Below are 20,608 nucleotides of genomic sequence, written 5' to 3'. Positions count from 1 at the left end.
TGGATTGTTGCTCACGACAAATTAGATAGAAACACACAAGTAGATAGAAGCTGCGAAAAGGCACACGTGGTCTTTAGGAAGCATTGCCAATCCTCCGAATTGAGAGAAGGAAGAAAAGATAGAGGAACTATAAAAAACTGAAACAAGAATTTAAGCAGTATTTCAGGGCCATGTTCTTTGTTATCCAGACCTCAAACAGTGAGACACAAACAACTGGTATGCACGATGCTGATATTACATTTTAAAAATGAGGCCAAATGACATCCACTCTCCTCAAGGCAACAGAGATGAGCATAATCCATTTTTAAACTGCTTCCATTAAAGATGACTCAAGTCAACGCATAAAGGAATCAGCTTCGGTTACCTGGAAAATTCACTTCTCATTCTCTTGCTCCCTGAGGTATTACTGTATATGAGTTGATTGTAGCACCAACTCACTCACAGGTGAGTAGCTGTCATCTTAAAATCTCCATGGAGAGGAAACAGGAAAGAAGACTTTATTTTTCTCCCCAAACATCTGGTCTTTCCAAATATGTCATTGGAAATGGGGTCAGGTGTGCAAGCATTGCAGTGGATTATTACGGTGCCTTAAGAAGGAAAGAAGACCCTCCTTCCAACCCAATGGCCTGGGCTGTGTCCTCCGCTACTCCCTCTTCCAACATGGTTTTCACAGTATTCATATTTTTGCATTCAACGAATGCTGACCCAGAGCTGCTCTCCTGTCCTTCAGGAAGGGAAGAGAAAATCATTCTTGGAACCCACCTGTGTCACAGTGTTTCCCAAACACACTGGCTCCTTGCCAGTCCACTTTGGCTGCCTGTTTGGGGACTGCCCACTTTTCCCTGGCCTGGGATTCCATCATTATCCTAGTTTCTAAGCTGTAGGTCACTCAGAGCAGATTCTATGTGTGAAGTCTATTAAACAAGAGCCATATTCTCCAGCAAATCCATATGAATATATATATATATATATACACACACACACACACACACACACACACACACACACACACTTAAAAAAACCATCGTCTGCTACTGAAAATAAATTAAATATAACTTTTTATATCTAAAGCTAAAGAATAAATACTTGGTCAAATGCAACCCCCCCCCACCCCCGCCGCGAATGTGTGTGTACTTAGCACTTTGCTTTGAGATATTCCCAGTGTTAATAATCATGATCCTGTAAAAACCTCCAGCTTTCCTCAGAAGTGAGGCAGATGTGCTGTGGGGATGCCTGCCTAGTTTCTGGGAATCCTGGTGCACCTGTCAGTATTGCAAAGGGAACTGGGGGTCAGAGGACTCCAGCTGCACATCTAGTCTGGACAGAAACACTAGGAGTCTTTATATCCACATCTGGAGTCACGGTGATTTTTTGTTCAAAACTTTCACCCTGCTTTCATAAGAAGGACTTGCTTGGGGTTTGCTTGTTTGTTTTCTTTTTTAAATTGAAGTATAGTTGATTTACAATGTTTGTTTTTAAGAGGAAATAAAAACCTAAAAATACCTAAAAAACCAAGTTACTTCAAGGGGGCTCCAAGGAAGGTGGCAAGGAGGGGACTACTGACATCATGGAAATCAGCAAATGCCCTCAGGGCTCCCTTCCCTGCCTACCCTCAGCTCCAATCAGTTTTTAACATTTTACCATGACCTAAAATGCTTCCTTTTTCAACTATCATTTCAGGCATAGATCGTATTCCTGTTTTGTTTTGTTTTTTTCTTTAGAGCTGCATTTTTTCGTTCATTATGTCTATGTACTTTTTATATTTCAGATATTCCTCACTGTTTCTGATCCACAAATGATTACTATTTTCTAGTGTGATCATGGATTTATTAGTTCGTTTGTCTTTACCTTTTTCTATAATTTATAGAGATTGTCATGTGCTTAGTCTGTCATTTTAAACCATAACCACTATTCTTAATCTTTAATAATCTGCTCATTAAAATATTCTTTTTCTAAATGGAAGGTTGTTTATTCATTCCTGCTATATAGATCCCCAAATTTAAACAATAGTTTTCAAACATTGCATTAACATTATCAGAACACAGCTGTCTCGGGGGCTATGTTCTCTGATGTAATTTTGTTGGAATTTCAAAGGAAATATCATTACAACTTCTATTTCTTACTCTTGCTTGCTGAACTAAACAGTCAATTGTTTTAAAAATGCTATTTGTTGGTCAAGTTATACTGGCTGCTCTTCTAAACCTTTGAAAGCAACTTCCCAAAGTCGCCCCAACTCCAAGTGAGAAGGTGTGTCCTTCTAAAAATAAATATTAGTGGTCACCCTGCAGGTACAAATTTTAAACGTGCAAATCCTTCAGGTTCTAGATGCTTTGAGTTTAAATGTTACTGAGAGGCGGGGAAGAAAGACAAAAGGGGAAATCAGAGATGAAGGCCAGAGCGATGAAAACACAAAGGGGAACTTGAAAGCTGAACACAGGCTGGGAGACTTAAAGAGGAGAGAGAGAGTGTCAATTTGGGATGTTTTTTGAGGCTGCACTGCAACTATTATGTTATACAAAAGATTAGGAATATGTCTGAATCTTTCTTATTTTAAGAGGGAACCCTGACCATGGAACCATTATAAAGAATTGCTTTAAAACAGTTCCACAAAGTCAAAGCACCTTCCAAAAGATTCCTAGGCTGAGAAAACTATGTGTTTAGGATCAAATAAATGCACTGAAATTAGTCTGATGGTTAGACATATTTTTGTGTATAATGTAAACCAAAATTCCCCCTGACTTTAAGCAAAATTTCCATGGATGGAGCTTGTATCTTTGGGAACACAAGCTACTGCTGTGTTTATGTTAAAGTTGAGCTTTGTGATATCTCTTATGCCTCTTTTAATATTCTTGTTAATATTACTTTATAATATTGACATTTTGGATTTCAATACCTGAGGTCTTTACACAAAGGATGTCTGGTGGATTTATTATCATTATCTTTCCCTGTAACAAGGCAGGGGCTGAAATATGTATTCTCAATGTACACAGGGAACATGAGATAGTGAAAGTTTGAATAATGCTCCTAGTAGCAAATCCAGTCTTTTCATTTGGTGAATGCTTCTCACATAATTAACGTTCCAAATTAGGGGCACATTTTCAGGTCATTATTTCCTATATCTCTGTAGGTATAGTTTTCAAATTTTATTGAGACTTAATTCAAAGACAGCAAAATGCACCCATTTTTAGTGTAGCACTGATTAGTTTTCACTGATTTAAGCACCAATATAACGACCACGGTGCTCAAGATATCCATCACCCCAAAAAGTCCCTTGTACCCTTTGTAGTCAATTATCCAAAAACCCCAACCCTACGTAACTACTGACTTGATTTTAGTCACTCTAGATTAGTTTTTGCCTGTTGTAGAATTTCATATAAATGAAATCATAAAGTACCTGTTTTTTTTTTTCCGCTTCTCTTATTTAGCAGAGTGCTTTTGAGATTCATCGATTTTGTTACATGTATCAATGGTTTGTTCTTTTTAATTTCTGAGAAATCATCTGTTGCTTAAATTTACCACAAGTTAACTATTTACCTGTTGAGGGTTTTGGTTTATTTATAGTTTGAGGCTATCATAAATGAAGCTGCTATGAACATTTGTGTACAATGTATATCTGTGGACATATGTTTTCATTTATCTTCGGTAAATTCTTAGAAGTAGAATTGCTGGGTCATATGCTAAGTGTATGTTTAACTTCATTAACAAAGTGTTAAACTGTTTTCCATAGTACTTACTGAAAGCAACACTTTTGCCCCTTTCCTGTTTGTCCATTTCTGTTCCCCTCTAACCCTAAAAGACCCTAACTTTAGGAATGAGATCACTAGGCAATTTAAACTAACTCCTGACCTATGCTCTCCTGAATGCACACCATGCCTAGTCTAACCTGTTGGTTCTTTTCCTAGATAAAAAGAAGTAAGACTAGCTCTTTACCCCAATAACCCCGCCCCCCCCAAGCAACCCTGAAGGCAGATGACCTCTGAAGAGAGAGTCAGCCAGTCTGTATGCAACGGAGAATGATGCAGAACCCAACCTCCTGCCTAAATGATTCACTGAGATTCTTCCCCGCTTTTTCCCTTTAAAAACTGTCCTGGCTGAGCAGAATCTTCAGAGGTGGTTTTTGGACATGAGTCCACCATCTCCCTAGATTGCTGGCTTTCATGATTAAAGCACCTTTCCTTTCTACTGACACTTGCCTCTCAAATTATTAGCTTTTGAGTGGCAAGCTACTGAAACTAAGTTCAGTAACAATACCATTTTATGGTCCCACAGTTAATGTAAAGAGATTCAGTTGCTTCACATCCTATCAACACCTGATATTGTCAGTCTTTTAAATTTTTGTCATTCTAGTAGTTGTGTATTGGAATTTGATTACAGTTTAATTTTCATTTCTATGATAGATACGTTGAGCATATTTTCATGTTCTTATTCCATTCATATATATATATATTTTGTGAATTGTCTTTTTCGGTGTTTTGTTCATTTCAAGGTAGGTGGTTAGAATTATGTTGTAAGAATTCTTCATATAGCACAGACGTAAATTCTTTGTCAGATATATGGATGGCAAATGTTTGCTCCCAATCTGTGGCTTGTCTTTTCATTTACTATTAATGGTATTTTCAATATTGATGAAGCCAGTTATGAGTCGAATTTCATCCTCCACCCCCACACCCCCTAAAGATACCTTGAAGTTCTAACCCCAGTGCTTCAGAATGTGACCTTATTTGGACATAGGGTCTTTATAGAGGTAATTAAGGTAATATCAGGTCATAAATGTGGGCTCCAATCCAATGTGTTTGCTACCCTTATAACAAGGGAAAATTTGACACAGAGAGATGCACACAGGAAGAAGGCCACGTGACAATGAAGGCAGGGATTGGGGTGATGCACCTATAAGCCAGGAAACACCAGAAGCTAGGGGAGAGGCCTGGAACAGAGTTTCCCTCACTGGTCTCAAAAGGAACCAATCCTTCCTACACCTTGATCATGGGCACCTAGCAACCAGAGCAATAAGAAAATACATTTCTGTTGTTTAAGCCATGAAGTTTGCAGTACTTTGTTATGGCAACCACAGGAAAATAATACAAAAGCAAATTTATCATTTTTCTCTTATGCTTAGAGCTTTTAGTGAACTAGCAAGTCCTTGTCTAGCTCAACATTACTAAGATTTATTCCCAGTTTTCCTCTAGATTTATATTATTTTATATATCACACACAGGCATACTCCACACATTTTCCTTTTCACTGGCTCCAATGTTTATATTTTCTAATGCCTGAGAAAGCACTTGTTTCTTGTATAATTTACAGGATTAATCAGCTTCTGTTAACAGGGTAAATACATCAATGGCTCTTTGCCCATCTCTCAAGTTCAACTTAGAGTAAGTTTTATTTCCAAAGGGATAAGGTCCACTGTCCTTTTGGTTCCCTTCTATTAAGTTGGAGACGATCAATAACTAATGTTTTAATACCAATCACTGAGCGCCCAGCACAGGCACGCCCAGGAGCACTTGACCATTTCCAGCATCAATTCTTCCACTCTGGGTAAGTGTCCTGAAAGCACTGAGAAGGAGATCCTTTTTCTCCTGGATGCACAAAATAACACCAACATTTTCAGTGCACAGTCTAGCTTTCTAGCCCTCTACTTCAAGAAAGGACAGACAACCCACTGACCCACACATCCCCACCTTGAGACATTAGTATCTTTGTTGGAAGTTATTCTTAGGGCATCTCTGTCCTTCATAGCTGAGAAAACACAAGTCTTCTAAGGTCATAAAAAGGACAGAGAAAATAATTCAGTAAATGTTCTCTACAAACACTTCTTTAGAATGGAATACCCGGTGACTGATGCATGTAATCTATTTGTTCTTCCATCACTATGTTACAAATACAGCATTACTTTCTTAGTCTTAAACTTCTGTTGTGCATTAGAAGCAAGTCTTCAATATACCAACTCTGAAAACTTCCTCCAAGTAAATGACTTACCCTTGACTGACAGGTGTCTCCATGTCACTGTTGGCTCAGGTCTGCCGATAGCAAGACACAGCAGGGTCACACTACTCCCCTCATTCACGGTGACGTCTGAGGAGATATTCATGATCTGGGGAGGAACTGTAAGGAGACAGAGGGGAAAAGAAATACATGAGAACGATTCTTGGTACAAAAGGAGGTGTTAGCCTATAAATATTCATACAGCATGTTTTATAAAATAAATATTATTCTCAATAATAAATTTTAGATTTTTATGCTTGATTCGCCAAGGATGTGACCATTAACACAACACGTACAGGGCACTCGTGAAAGCAGCTCTACATAATGTCTGGATGTACCAGGATGCAGGTGTGGTGGGGGGCGGTTCTGGGGAAACAGTAACTGAAGAGACAGGCATTACTGATGGTTGATGGAAAAGCAGAACCAAAGGGAAAATACAAAGTTTTCTAAGAGTTCCTATCGGACCCGTGTGTTCATTCCTTTTAGTGGAACCCCTGGCTTATGCAGGAACCACACATGTAATCCCCAGCTCAGCCTTTGTTTCCAGTGACTCATTCACAAAGCCCCAACCGCACTGGATTAGTTACCATTTCCTGAGCACTCCAGGCTATTGAATTCTTTGACCTCACACAGGTTGTGCAGTCCGGGAATTATTTTCTTTCACAGTTCTTTTCCTGGAAATTCTTGCTCCTTCCTTAAAATGTATCCTTTAAAACTCGGTTAAATTTTCACTGACTCAGCATTAATTGCTTTCTCCCCTAGACCCCACCAGCAACAGTAGCCCCAGCTACTACTGTTATGCTAAGATCACATTATACAATTTATTTGTAATGGTATCATGTCCGAGTAGTTAGGAGCAGAGCTCTGGAGCCCAGCTCCTCACCTGCTGAGTGATCTGGGCAAAGGTGAATTGTCTTCATTTCTTCAGGCTTTGGTTTCCTCACCTGTGAAACCGATGATAGCAGCAGCTAAACTCACGTTATGAGGTTTCAATTAAACAATGGCTGACCAGGGCACCTGGTACAAAGGAAGCAATCACTGGTAGCTGCTAAGATGACAGTGGTGATAAGGATGACAACTGCAATGATGCCATCTTTCACAGCAGACTGTTGTCCTCTCATGGGCCAGGTCCACATCCATTTACCTGTCAGCATCACAAAGGCTGACATGACCCCTGGTCTTGCTGTCTACCTTGTCCTCCCTCCAGGCCTGATTTTTAATTCAATTTGAAGCTGGGCATCGGAAAATACCTAGATTCCTTCTCTGATCTTACTTCTCATCGCCCTCAACCTAGTTGGGTTTCTCACCAATTTCCACATGGTCAACTGCAACAACCTCCCACCCGGGCCATCCCACCTGGTCTCTCTCCAATTTGGGAATCCTCCAACCTGCCCCCTCCATGTGACCACAGTGATCTTTTCAGGCAATAAGCCCCGCTGCTCACTCCCTTAGCTCACCGTGCCCCCCAGGCTTAGCACAAGCCTATTTTCCCTGACCTGAGCCCTCTGCAGTCTAACCCCAACCCGGCGACAAGCCTCTTCCTGGCAGTGTCCTCACTAAGGCGGCTCACTGAACACTCTGGACCCGGCTTGCCGGGGAACACGGCAGAGGCACAGGCCCTTCCGAAACTCTGCTTTGCTTCTTCTCTTCCTTTCCTACCTGAAAAGACATGTGGCTCATCTTTCAAGGGACATCAAAGGCCACCTCCCCTTTGCAGTTTTCCCTAACCTCTCCCCAAATCCTGTAAAGAGAATCTCCCACCTCCCTACCTGGGAAGGGGTCCGAACGTGTTGTACTTACAGCTGATTTTATGCCTGTCTCTTTACCTAGAGAGTGAGGTGCTGGAGGAAAAGGACGGAATGACACCCACCTCTCTTTCCTCAGTGTCTGGCACAAGGCTGACAAGGGTACCTGCTTAATTCCTCTGAAAGGAAGATCCAAAGAACAGATTGAACACATCCCAAAACTAAGGAGGGCAAAGCTTTTAATGGAGGATTTCTGATACCTAAAGCTTTCTTCTCAACTTTCTTTCAGATTCTCAAAATAAAAGGAACGATGGACAACAGAGAGAGGAGGCTCCAAGCTCATAGTTATGCTGATTTATTCCAACTGCCAGTTTAATTATGAATTGTTAATTACCAAACGCGTAGAGTGCTAGTGGATTCCAAACTACCCTGAGTCAGTGGCAGAGGAGAATTATGACTGATGCTTGATCCAGACAACTCTGCAGCCTGGAGTTTTATGCTGCTGAGATCTTAGCGGTAAGTCTTTTCAAGGAGAAGCCATAAGTAACATGGAGAACATTTGCGATCTTAAGGGAATCCACATTAGCAAATAAATAAAAATTACCTGGCTTATAAATCTGCCACATTTTGGATTATTTCTGCATTAGGAGTTGGCCTGAAATTTCTTTGCACATATTTTACCAAAATACACAGTGGGAAAAAATAGTGTACTTTCTAACTACACCGCATTCTCTTGAGAAAACTGTACTACTCGTTTTTCAGTATTTTCCAGCTTGTTAAAAAATTGTTCTGGACTTAGAAATGTCAATACTTTTTCTCACTCTTTTATAAAGCAACAACTTCGGTGAACCTCCCAGAATATTCTCAGAATAATGTCTGCTTTAGCCAGATGTGTTAGGCCATCTGAAGCTCTCTTTCTCTAGACCCAAGAGTCTCTCTGTTTGTAAGGCGGACACAGCTGCGGTGGGAGGGTGGGGGCGTAGCTGGTCAGTGGAGGATAATTTAGGACATTGCAGCTTTGATGCCCAGGGACAGATTGCTCGATATGGCTCCCGATTCAGGGCTATCAGTTCCATGTATGTTATGTTTCATCGGATAGTTTAAAAGGTCCTGGATTAGGAGATATTTGTAAAATTCTATGGATATTTGAGGGACATCCTCATTCCCCAGGTGATTATCCCCCATTAGCAGGGAGTTTCCTGGAGGGGGATGGTGAAGGTTGATGCAAACGTTTCACCAAAGCCTCAGGCAGTGAACCCCTCCATCTTCTGCAGGCCCACACTGTCCTCTGTCACTGTCCCAAAGGAGGAAAGGTAAGGACAGTGTCAAAGGTGAGGATCGCCAGTAAGACAGGAAACACAGAGAGTGATGTGGGAGAAAGGAAAGTTCTTTCTGTTCTCAATTATGACATCATTATTAGTATGTAATACGTAATAATATGTATTACTTATTAACATATGACTTGATGACTTTCAACTTGCTTACACATGCATTATCTCATGGATTCTTCACAAATTATGAGATAAATAGAACAAATATTCTCACTATTAAAAATGAAGAAACTGAGGCATGGGGAGGGTTAAGTAAACTGCCGAAAGTCACAGGGTCAGTAAAGGGCAGAATTCTTTCCATTATATTATATTGCCTCTTTGTTTAACCTCCCATCAATGCCCTAAACACGATATTTGTATTTGCATTTTCTGTCTCCTCTGCTTCGGAGGTCCTGCCACGGCATCTTCCCTCACGGTGGTGCCACTAGTCAGCCGGCTTCCCCAGCGCAGCGCCTGCCGCTGAGTGTGGGGTGCCGCAGTCATCCTGGTTTCTCCCGCGCTGAGCTTGCCAAGGGAGGTACTCAATACTTCTAATTCATTTAAATCTGATTTGAATTTGGCAATAGCATCATGATCCTCCCCTTGTTTCTGTGATAACCTTTGAACAAAGGAGCACTTGGAAATAAATTTAAATGCTTCCACGTATTTTGACAAGAGAGCTTTGTTCAATTTTCAGACACATATCTGTGGCAAATGAGTCTATCTATCTATCATCTATGTACCTATATATCTATTATCTATCTACCTATCTATCATCTATCTATCTATCGCTAGTGTTTATGAATATACAGATAAACGTGAAACGTGTATAACAATCTTACCAGAAATGCTGAAATTACTCAAAGAAAATGGCAGGACTCACAAGAGTCTAATTAAAGGATTACAAATAGCACAGTGTGTTCCCAGTCACATCTACAGACACTGGGGACCCTCCCCTGCAGGTCATGCATGCATCTGGTTATCTTCTCATTGACAGTGGTGGGCTATAATGTGTCCTAACATGGCTGGGCAGATTGATCACTGCACAACTACAAGGACTTCAGATTGTGGTCATTTTATTTTTTTTTAAGTATATTTTATTTTATTTATTTATTTATTTTATTTTTGGCTGTGTCGGGTCTTAGTTGTGACACGTGGGATCTTCGTTGTGGCACACAGGCTCTTTGTTGTGGCACACAGGCTTCTTTCTAGTTGTGGTGTGTGGGCTTCTTTCTAGTTGTGGTGCGCTGGCTCCAGAGTGTGGGCTCAGTAGTTGTGGCACACGGGCTTAGTTGTCCCATGGCATGTGGGATCTTAGTTCCCTGACCAGGGATCAAAACCACATCCCCTGCATTGGAAAGCGGATTCTTTACCACTGGACTACCAGGGAAGTCCCAGAGTGTGGTCATTTTAGATGGATAGATGGATAGGTAGATTGATCGATCGACAGATAGACAGGTAGACAGATAGATAGATATAGACATACAGATACACATCTATACCTATACAGATACAGATATAGACATAGATAAAATATTGTCTCTCCATACACATACAGAGAGACAGACAAACACAATTTTATCAGATTGCAATCAGTGTCTTGAGGAAGGAAGGAATCTTTGGGCTCGGGGTTGCCATGAGGTATTTACACGTTCTCTTTACCCTCAGCATGGCCGAGGGCTCTTAAACATACCGAACGTGTCTTACCCATGGCCCTTCCTCTCCAATCTCACTGCCACTGGCTTAGTAGAGAAGCTCATCATCTCTTCCTCGGAATATTACAAGTCTCCTCATTTCTCTACCCACCACCATTTCATAACTCAGACCCCATGTGCCCCCCACAGTTACATCTTAGATATTTTGCTTCTGCCTAACACCCCCAACCTTTGCCCCTGGCTGAGACTGTGAAGCCCAAACTTCTGCACAGGATCTACAAAACCATTCCCAGCCTGGCCATAGCCTCAGCGCCAGCCCCTGTCCTCTGTCACTCCTCTGACAAGGAGTCCCACGTCTCTCTCTGGGGCTACATCGTTCTCTCTTGCCCATGCCTTTACACACCGTATTCCTTCTGCTGTAGAAACACTCCCGCTAGTGTGCCCTATGAGCTGCTCACCCTTCAATACTCAACTCGAATGAGACCTCGTTTATGACGCCTTCACTGTTCCTTCTTCCACTCCCAAGGAATTCTTGTTTATGTCTTCATCATACCATTCATCTTTACAACTGAGCTATTCCATGGACGGAATCTGCTATATTTACCCTTTTTTAAAAAAAAGTTTTTATTTATTTATTTTTGGGCTGACTTGGGTTTTCATTGCTGTGCGCGGGCTTTCTCTGGTTGTGGTGAGCGGGGGCCACTCTTCGTTACGGTGCTTGGGCTTCTCCTTGCAGTGGCTTCTCTTGCTGTGGAGCACGGGCTCTAGGCGTGCGGGCTTCAGCAGTTGTGGCATGCAGGCTCAGTAATTGTTGCTCACCGGCTCCAGAGTGCAGGCTCAGTAGTTGTGGTGCACGGCTTTAGTTGCTCCGCGGCATGTGGGATCTTCCCGGACCACGGCTCAAACCCATGTCTCCTGCGTTGGCAGGCGGATTCTTAACCACTGCGCCACCAGGGAAGTCCTGCTATATTTATCCTAGTATATTCCTATTATAGACACCAAGCCTGACATGAAGTAGCATCCTTCCCTCCACATGTAGTGCATTTATGTGTAGGTTTTTAAAGTGTGTGTCTTGCAATCTGGCAAGTGTTCTCCACTCTAGACATCTGACATTTGCCCTTTCCTCTCCCTGAAATACTCTCCACCTTATTCTTTCATATTTGTTTCCTTCTGGGTTCAGTTTTAATATTATTTCCTCAGAGAAGTCTTTGTTGATGACCCCGGTCCTCTCCCACCCATCAAATTCACGTCCTCTTCTTACAGTCTCTTCTCAACCTTTAAATTGTCTTCAAGAATTCTTATATACTTTTGTGCTTTTATATACACTTGTATGATTATTTGTTTAAAGTCTCTCTGGCAATGGACTATAAGCTTTAAAAACCGCTATACTCCCAGTGTACTGAACTGTGCTTGGCACACAGGTGTTTAATAAAAATGTATTATATGAATAAGTGCCTATTATCAAGACTGTGTATACACGTTGTTGTATACTTGTGAGAGAGCAAGCCTGAGATAGGAAAAGCTTTTCTGAAGGAGAAATGTTTCTTTGTGCAAAGGTAATTGGGGACTGAACTCTGGACATACCAGCACCACCCTACACAAAGCTGATATGACAAGGTTGAAACAGTGTACGAGAGGCCGTGCACCACAGCTTAGGTTCTAGAGTCCGGTAGACTTGTGTAACCTTGGGCAACGTTGGCTTAGCCCCTCTGAACTCTGGTTCTTCATTTGTAGAATGAAGATGATAGAATTTATCTCTCTAAATTGTTATAAGAATTAAGTGTAAATGTGTATAGCATGCTAGTACAGTGCCCGGAAATAAGTAAGTACTTAATAAATGGTAGCTGTTATTGTTCATGTTTATATATGACTGTTAATATACATGCCATTTAAAATCTGATAAATGGCTAATCTGTGCCTAACTGCTCATTTTCTAAATCTCAATTCCTTCAATTTTAAGTCAGCACTCATAAATGATGTTTGCCTTGGATAGCTGGGACAATTCCAGAGTAAAAAGTAAATATTTGATAACTAATTGTTAATTTCTGCCTCTTAATCTAAGCTATCAAACCTAAGTGAATGCGTAGGGCAAATCGCACATGTTTATATAAAGAAATTACCTGGCTCTTCCTTATCTATTTTCTTTTAGGGCCCTCTGTTTCTGTTTCTAGAAAGAACGGGGTACAGAACTTCAGCACCACGCCCTCTTATTTCAAGGGCAGTAATTCCACCCATTGCAACTATACCCTGTCTCTGTCCAGGCACAGTGTCTGACAGTCACGTTTTAAGTGTTTTATTTAAGACTGAATGGCACAGTTGAAACAAACAGAAAAGAGAATCTTATAATTTGGAGTCACAGAGGCTGAAGTCTGAATACCATTTTTTTTCCAACTACTTTCTGTGCGATTAAGCCCTTTAAGTGTAAGCTTCCTCTATCGTAAAATGGGCATAAAAATATTTGCCACAAAGGGATGTGTAGATGAGATTAGAGATAATGATTTTAAAGAGATTTAAATAGTTATTATTGTTGTTTTCACATTATTATTATTACTGTTATCATTATTATCCCCAGAGAATAATAATATGTTAAGAGACGATGAGAAAACTAATATAAATATGAACTGCTTTCTACGACATTTTTAAACACTCAAGTCTTGTTTATTAAAAAAAAATACAGTAAAGGGCTTCCCTGGTGGTGCAGTGGTTGAGAATCTGCCTGTCAATGCAGGGGACACAGGTTCGAGCCCTGGTCTGGGAGGATCCCACCTGCCGTGGAGCAACTAGGCCCGTGAGCCACAACTACTGAGCCTGCGCATCTGGAGCCCGTGTGCCGCAACAAGACAGGCCGTGATAGTGAGAGGCCCGCGCACCGCGATGAAGAGTGGCCCCCCCTTGCCACAACTAGAGAAAGCCCTCGCACAGAAACGAAGACCCAACACAGCAAAAATAAATTAATTAATTAATAAACTCCTCCCCCCAACATCTTCTTTAAAAAAAAAATACAGTAAAGACTTTTAAAGACTCATTGTTTTATTCTAGGATTACCTTTTTTTTTTTTTTTTTGCGGTACGTGGGCCTCTCACTGTTGTGGCCTCTCCCGTTGCGGAGCACAGGCTCCGGGCGCGCAGGCTCAGCGGCCATGGCTCACGGGCCCCGCCGCTCCACGGCATGTGGGATCTTCCCGGACCGGGGCACGAACCCGCGTCCCCTGCATCGGCAGGCGAACTCTCAACCAATGCGCCACCAGGGAAGCCCTAGGAGTACCTTTTATTTTGTGTTTTAACAAGGAAGCTTATTTCATAAACTAGAGTTAAGACTAATTTGGGAGTTACAGTATGCGTGCTAGGCTTGGTCATGCCGTATTTTCTACACTAAGTATTATTTTATGGTGCAAAAAGCATTACACCAAGTGTCAGGAGTCATAGGTTCTAATCTTGGTTTCTCCATAGCTGTGTGATCTTTTGTAAATCAGTTAACCCCTCTGGCTTTGGGGTGTGTGTGTTGTGTGTGTATGTGTGTTTGTGTGTGTGTGTATGGGTGTGTGGTGGTGATGGTGTCTGATTGTTTATTTGGTTAGTTTTGAGTGAAGAAGTTAGACTGTGAATTTTCAGGTCCTTCTGGCCTAAATTCTGTGAGTTAATGAACTTCTATAGCCACAGTGCAAGTTCAAGGGGGCTATTCCTGGGAACACAGTGCTACCACCACCAGGAGCAACAACAAAATAGCTAGTGTTTATTTATTTGAGGCTGGTATTAAGTGCTCTATATACATTATTTCCTTTAATCCTTAACACATCCCTAGTAAATATTCCCTATTAAAAAATCAACATAAGGGTAGACATCTACATCAGTTCAACAGAATTAAGTGTCCAGAAATATATCCATACTTTTATGGCCAATTAATTTTCAATAGGATGCAAAAACAATGCAATGAAGAAAGAAAAGTCTTTTCATCAAATGCTGCTGGGGCAACTGTATATCCACAGGAAAAAGAATAAACTTGAACCCCTACGTCACATCACATAAAAAAATTAACTCAAAATGCATCACATACCTAAATGTAAGAACCAAATCTTAGAAGAAGACAAAGGTGTGAATCTTTGTGATCTTGGATCAGGCAATGATTTCTTAGACATGACACCAAAAGCACAAGCAGCAAAAGAAAAGAAATAGATAAACTGTACAGCATTGAAATTTTAAAAACTATTAATTCTGTGCAATTTGAAGCAAAGTTTGTGCTTCAAATGCCCCTACTGAGAAAGAAAAAATCCCCACAGAATGGGAGAACATTTTTACAAATGATATATCTGATAAGGAACTAGTATCCAAAATACATGAAAATGCATGCCACTCAACAAAAAAATACAAATAACCCAATTAAAATGTAGACAAAGGGATCTGAATAGACATTTATCCAATGAAGATACAGAAATAGCCAGTATGTACATGAAAAGATGTTTAGCATCATTATTCATTAAGAAAATGCAAATCAAAACACAATGAGTTTCCGCTTCACATCCACTAGAATGGCTATAATCAAAAAGACAGATAATAACAAGAGTTAGTGAGGATGTGGAGAAATTGGAACCCTCACGCATTGCTAGTGGAATTGTAAAATGGTGCAGCCACCTTAAAAGACAGTCTGGCAGATCCTCAGAAGATTAAAGATAGAGGTATCATGTGACTCACCAATTCAACTCCTAGGTACATACTCAGGAGGAATGAAAACATGTCCACACAACAGCTTTTACACAAATGCTCATGACAGCATTTTTCATAGTAGACAAAGATCGGTCACAACCCTAACAGTCATCAACAGCCAAATGGATAAGCAAAATGTAGTGCATCCATACAACGGAATACAATTCAGCTATAAAAAGAAACAAAGTACTGATGCTATAACATGGGTGAGCCTTGAAAACATTAAGTGGAAGAAACCAAACACAAAACGTGACATATTATATGGTTTCTACTTATATGAAATATTCAAAATGGGCAAATCCATAGAGACAGACAGTACATCAGTTGCCAGAGGCTGGGGAGAGGGGCAAATGGGGAGTGACCGTTAATGGGCCTGGGTTTCTTTTGGTGTGATGAAGATCCTCCAGAATTGGACAGCAGTAATTCTTCTACAACCTTGTGCATATATAAAAGCGACTGGATTGTACACTTTAAAAGGATGAATTTTCTGGTGAGTGAATTACAACCCTATAAAGATGTTGTTAAACAAACAAACAAACAAACAAGATTTGTCAGCTCCTGAGAGGTAGAACCAGATGTTCTTACAGTAAGGAGAGAAGGCAACCTCCCACCACATAGGGTTCTCAGAAAATATCTTCCTCATTTATTGACAGTTCCATGCATCTGCTTAACTCTCCATTTCTCATTGCTTGCCTACTGTTTCCCTTCTGTTTTCAAGACAACTAGCCGTGCCCAGCCATGTCAGTCTCTGCAGTGCTGAAAGCGCCCTGTACTCACTCATCATTCCACACTTTTATCTATGCTGTGTCCTCTGCTTATGTGCCTTCCTCTCCCCCCGTCCTCTGTCTGTTCTACTCCTACTCATGCTGGAATACTGAAATTGGGATATAATAGCCTCCCTCCAACACCTCTCCCCATTCTAGAGGTGAGTAGGGAGGTGCTTCAGGGCTCCCTGTGCATAACGATGCACTTTATTCATTCTAAAACATTAGCTGAGTGCCTAACATGTCCTAGGATTACTTTGGTGGTAGAAGAGTGGACAGACAAGTCCCTGTCTCATGTCAACTGTGGAGCTTAGTGTCTAGAGGAGACACATGTGACACTGACACATTATCATTGACACATGGATCAATGTGTGATGAAGCTGTGGGTGTGCAAGAGACCAGGAGAGCCCATGATGGGGGTCTGTCCTGGCCGGTGGGTCTGGGTGAGGGATTTGCTCTGAACAGAGCTGGGCATATGCAAAGGCTTTGCAGAGACAGGAAGCAGGGTGAGCTTGGGGGACTGTGGCTGAAGTGAAAAGAGTAAAACCATATAAGCTGAGGCTGGATAGGCAGGGGGGCAGAACTCATAGGCTCTTGGAGGAAATGCTAAGATTTTAATCTTTTTTATAAGAGAAATAGGGGGACATTAAAATGTGTGATGATGATGATGCTGGTGATGATGATGGTGATAATGATGGTGATGGTGATGAGGGTGATGGTGATGATGGTGATGGTGATGGTGAGGATGGTGGTGAGGATGGTGGTGATGAGGATGATGGTGATGATGGTGATGGTGATGATGATGATGATGATGGTGATGGTGATGATGATGGTGATGGTGATAATCATGGTGATGAGGATGATGGTGATGGTGATGATGATGGTGATGGTGATGGTGAGGATGGTGATGATGATGATGATAATGATGATGGTGATGGTGAGGATGGTGATAATGATGGTGATGGTGATAATGATGGCGATGAGGATGATGATGGTGATGGTGATGGTGATGATGATGGTGATGGTGATGGTGATGATGGTGATGGGTGCTGGGGGAAGGACAGATTACACTGGGAATAGGGCAGAAGTGGGAACGGGAGAACTGGCTCGGATGTTGCCCAGCAGGAAGGTGGTGGTACCTTGGACAAGCGTGGTAGCAGGAGAGATGGGCAGAGAGGGAGAGGTGTGAGAGACATTTAGGAGTTAGAAGAAGCAAAGCTTGGGGATGGACAGGATTTGTGTTAAGTGTTAAAACACTTCTCACAGTGTTCTGTTGTCATCTATGTCTCTCTTACCCACTAGGCTAGGAAGGGGTCTTCATAATCAAGGACAGCTATTTGTTCATTTCAGCATCCTTAGGGCCTCTCAATGCCTGGTATCCAATAGATGCTCAACACATGTGTGCTGGATTTAACTAACAGTACAAAGAGGCTTCTAGAAAGCACAAGGTCTCAGGATCCAGGAGCGCAGCCAGGGAGCTGGGACTGGGTCAAATCGCTTGAGGTCACATCCTAAGTTAAGACGCAGGACCAGTTTACACGGTTTTAGACTCTGAGTGTGAACATGGACTCCCTTTGTGCCCTGGTGTGATGTGGTTTTATGTTATCCTGCGTAAGATTAGACCTGCGGGGCTCCGACTGCTTTTCTCTTCTTGGATCTATTTCGATGCGAGGAACACAGGGAAGGAGAACAAATGGTTATGAACTACACATGAATACACGCCGGGGACCAGGACATCACCAAGCCCCCAGGCTCCACAGAGGCTGTTTGTGATGGCCATCTCCACTCTCTCTTATGGAATCTATTTACAGACACAGACACACATCTCCTATTTTTAATTTGCACAATTCAAGCAACTGACCATGATCAGAGAAGCTCCCTTAAGGGTCCTTCTCCTCTGCCTGCTCTTTCTGGGGCAGGGAGACGCCTCCCTCTGGGGCCTCCTTTTGTTCCTTCCTCTCCAACTCCCCACCTGCCCCTGAGGCTTCTGCTTGCCACACATACGCTCAGAAGCTCAGGGTTTAATTTACATCATACAATTTTCAAGTCAAAAAGGGACCTTAGGGATCACCTAGTTCAACCTCCTCGTTTTGCAGCTAAGGAAACACTCACATCCTAGTTCCACTTCTGTCAAGTATGTGTTGTGAGGTGACGGGTGAGTCCCATGACATCTCTTCACTCAAGTCTCTCTCCCACTTCAGGACCCCCAGGCCCTGGTCTCAGGCCTCTCTCCTTCTCTTCTCTCCCCCTTTACTTGGTCACAGTTGTCTTTTGTTGTGCGATCCCCTCTTATTCATGGCATGACCTTAAACAAGTCACTAAATGTATGTAACTCCCATTTCCCAAACTGCAAAGCAAGGTGGTGATGTCGGTCACTCACAGGGGCCTTGGGAGGAATAAATGGTAAAGGAATATAAAATGCTTTAATCACAGTGCCTGTCACATGATAAATGTCAATATCACGGGCCCTTTAATTCTACTTGTAGATTTTTTTTTTTGCCAGCAACTCTCATTTTTTGAAAACTTCATAGGTGTCAGGAGGCACCATACAAATAATTTCCCACACATCACTTATTTCATCCTGTGGAAACCTTACCGGGAAGGTTTACTATTTCACATTTTAACAATCAGGAAGTAAAGGCAGAGAGAGGTCAAACAAGCTGCCGAATGTCACACAGCAACGGAGAAACTGACACGCGCATCCAGTTCCCACTGACTTCCGAACCCCAGGTCTCAGCACTGCAAAGCCACACCCGGAAACAGCCCGTCTGCTGGTTCCCAAAGCCGTGCGCCCAGCACCCCAGCTCAGGGCCTTCAGCTGCACACAGCATGCTGGTCACGGGGGACTCATGTTGGCTTTGGAGCAGAAGCCACCCTCCTTTGAGTATCTGGAACAGCAGGTAATACCAACGACACTGAGCGGTGGCAGGACCAAATGAGGTGGCCCGGCGGATGTTCCAGCATCTTCCTAATCACTGGCCTCTCCTCATTTTCTGCCTCAGATTCCTGGGCCCCTCATTTTGTCCTCCTGGGTCAGAGGATGCCGGCGCAGAAGGGAGTTGGAGGAGGGACAGTCCCACCCAGGGTTTGCCCGGCCCTGCGCTCTCAGCAGAGTCACCGAGGCTCCAGTCTTCAGTCTTGGTTCTTCTGGACCGAAGCCTGGCCTGGGGGGTACAGCTCAGAGGAGGACGCCTGGCCACATGTGTCCACACTTAGGGATTCACGAGCGCCACCTCCAGCCCTGCCATCAGCCCCTGGCCTGCCTGATGCTTTTTCTGCCCAGCAACCTGTCAGCAGGTGCTCTCTGATTTTACATTTGTGTGTCCATCTTTCTCCCTGTCCCCAGTATTAGAGGTCTTTTTAAAATTTTTATTTATTTATTCCCCTCCCAAACACACACACTGTATTTTATTTTTACAAGAGATAAATAAATGGACACCAAGCATTGTAAATGGATGACCGCAACAAAAGCAACAATGATTGCAATTACCAAACACGAAACACACTCACACTACGTCATAATATTGACATTCAGTCCAGGAATCCTCCACTGTAACAGCTCCTTTACTTTGCAGTGAAAATTGATTTGTATATTTTTTGCCTCGGAGTCCTTGTGGGATTTTTTTTATTCAAACAGAAAAATCACAAAAATTATAATCACCCTCATCAGTTCACTCAGTCCCATGTAATTAATTTTTTTTTATCTGGATCTTTTGTTAGCACTTTTATAAATTCATCAGTTTTCCATTCAAGAGGTCTTATCTTGAATGGGGAGGGGGTGGGAGAAATGGGCTTCTTCTATGAGCTGCTTCAGAGTTTGTCCATTAATCCGCCCAGTACCCAGTCTCCCGGGCCTGGAGCTTTGGAACGCCCGGCAGCAGGGGCAGATCCCCAGCCCTCTGAGCCCTCCCTGGCCTGCTCCATCCCCCACCTGGCACCTGTGACTCAGGAGTGTTGATGGGCTCAGGCCCTGCTCTGCGCCACCCACTCCCCGATGAACAGGGTGGGCCGTGTGTCCCTACAGTGCTCTACCCACCTGCACAGCAACCTCGGAGCCTGGGTGGGACCTCACCTGAGCTGCCGCCCCTTCCCACACAGCCTCACCCCCGGACTGTCCATCAGGAATCCGTCCGGACTCTCCCAAGGCACTCCCCTGCCTGTCGACTGGGCAACCCTCTTCTCTTCCCGACCTGCTCTGTGCTGCCAGGAGGAGGCTGCTACCCCTCAGCCCTGCGCTGCAGACGCAGTCGTCTGTGCCCAGCTCTGAGACAGGAATGAAGAAGAAATTTGCTGGTATCAGACACAGAAACCCTGCATCTTGGGAGGAAAGGGGGACTTGGAAAATCTTGAAGAAACAGGTCCTTGGCCATAACAATGCCCACGGCTGGATGCTGCTGTGGGAAGAAAGAGGGCAGGGTTTCTCTCTCCCATTCAGTAACCGTAGGGAAA

General features: G+C 42.7%; 1 protein-coding gene across 1 annotated transcript in view; it reads right to left on the bottom strand.

Annotated features, from left to right (window-relative positions):
- Positions 1-20,608, bottom strand: part of OPCML (opioid binding protein/cell adhesion molecule like) — a 511,307-nt gene that overhangs the window by 100,022 nt on the left and 390,677 nt on the right. Inside the window, exon 3 of the mRNA XM_007450400.1 lies at positions 5,980-6,105. Within this exon, the coding sequence (XP_007450462.1) occupies positions 5,980-6,105 (126 nt within the window). The remainder of the gene's footprint in view (positions 1-5,979; positions 6,106-20,608) is intronic.

The sequence above is a fragment of the Lipotes vexillifer genome, unplaced genomic scaffold (genome assembly GCF_000442215.2).
Source record: "Lipotes vexillifer unplaced genomic scaffold, Lipotes_vexillifer_v1.1 scaffold322, whole genome shotgun sequence".
In the NCBI taxonomy this organism is placed as follows: domain Eukaryota; kingdom Metazoa; phylum Chordata; class Mammalia; order Artiodactyla; family Lipotidae; genus Lipotes; species Lipotes vexillifer.
The sequence above is the reverse complement of the archived record's forward strand: the minus strand, read 5'-3'. Positions and strand labels throughout refer to the sequence as shown.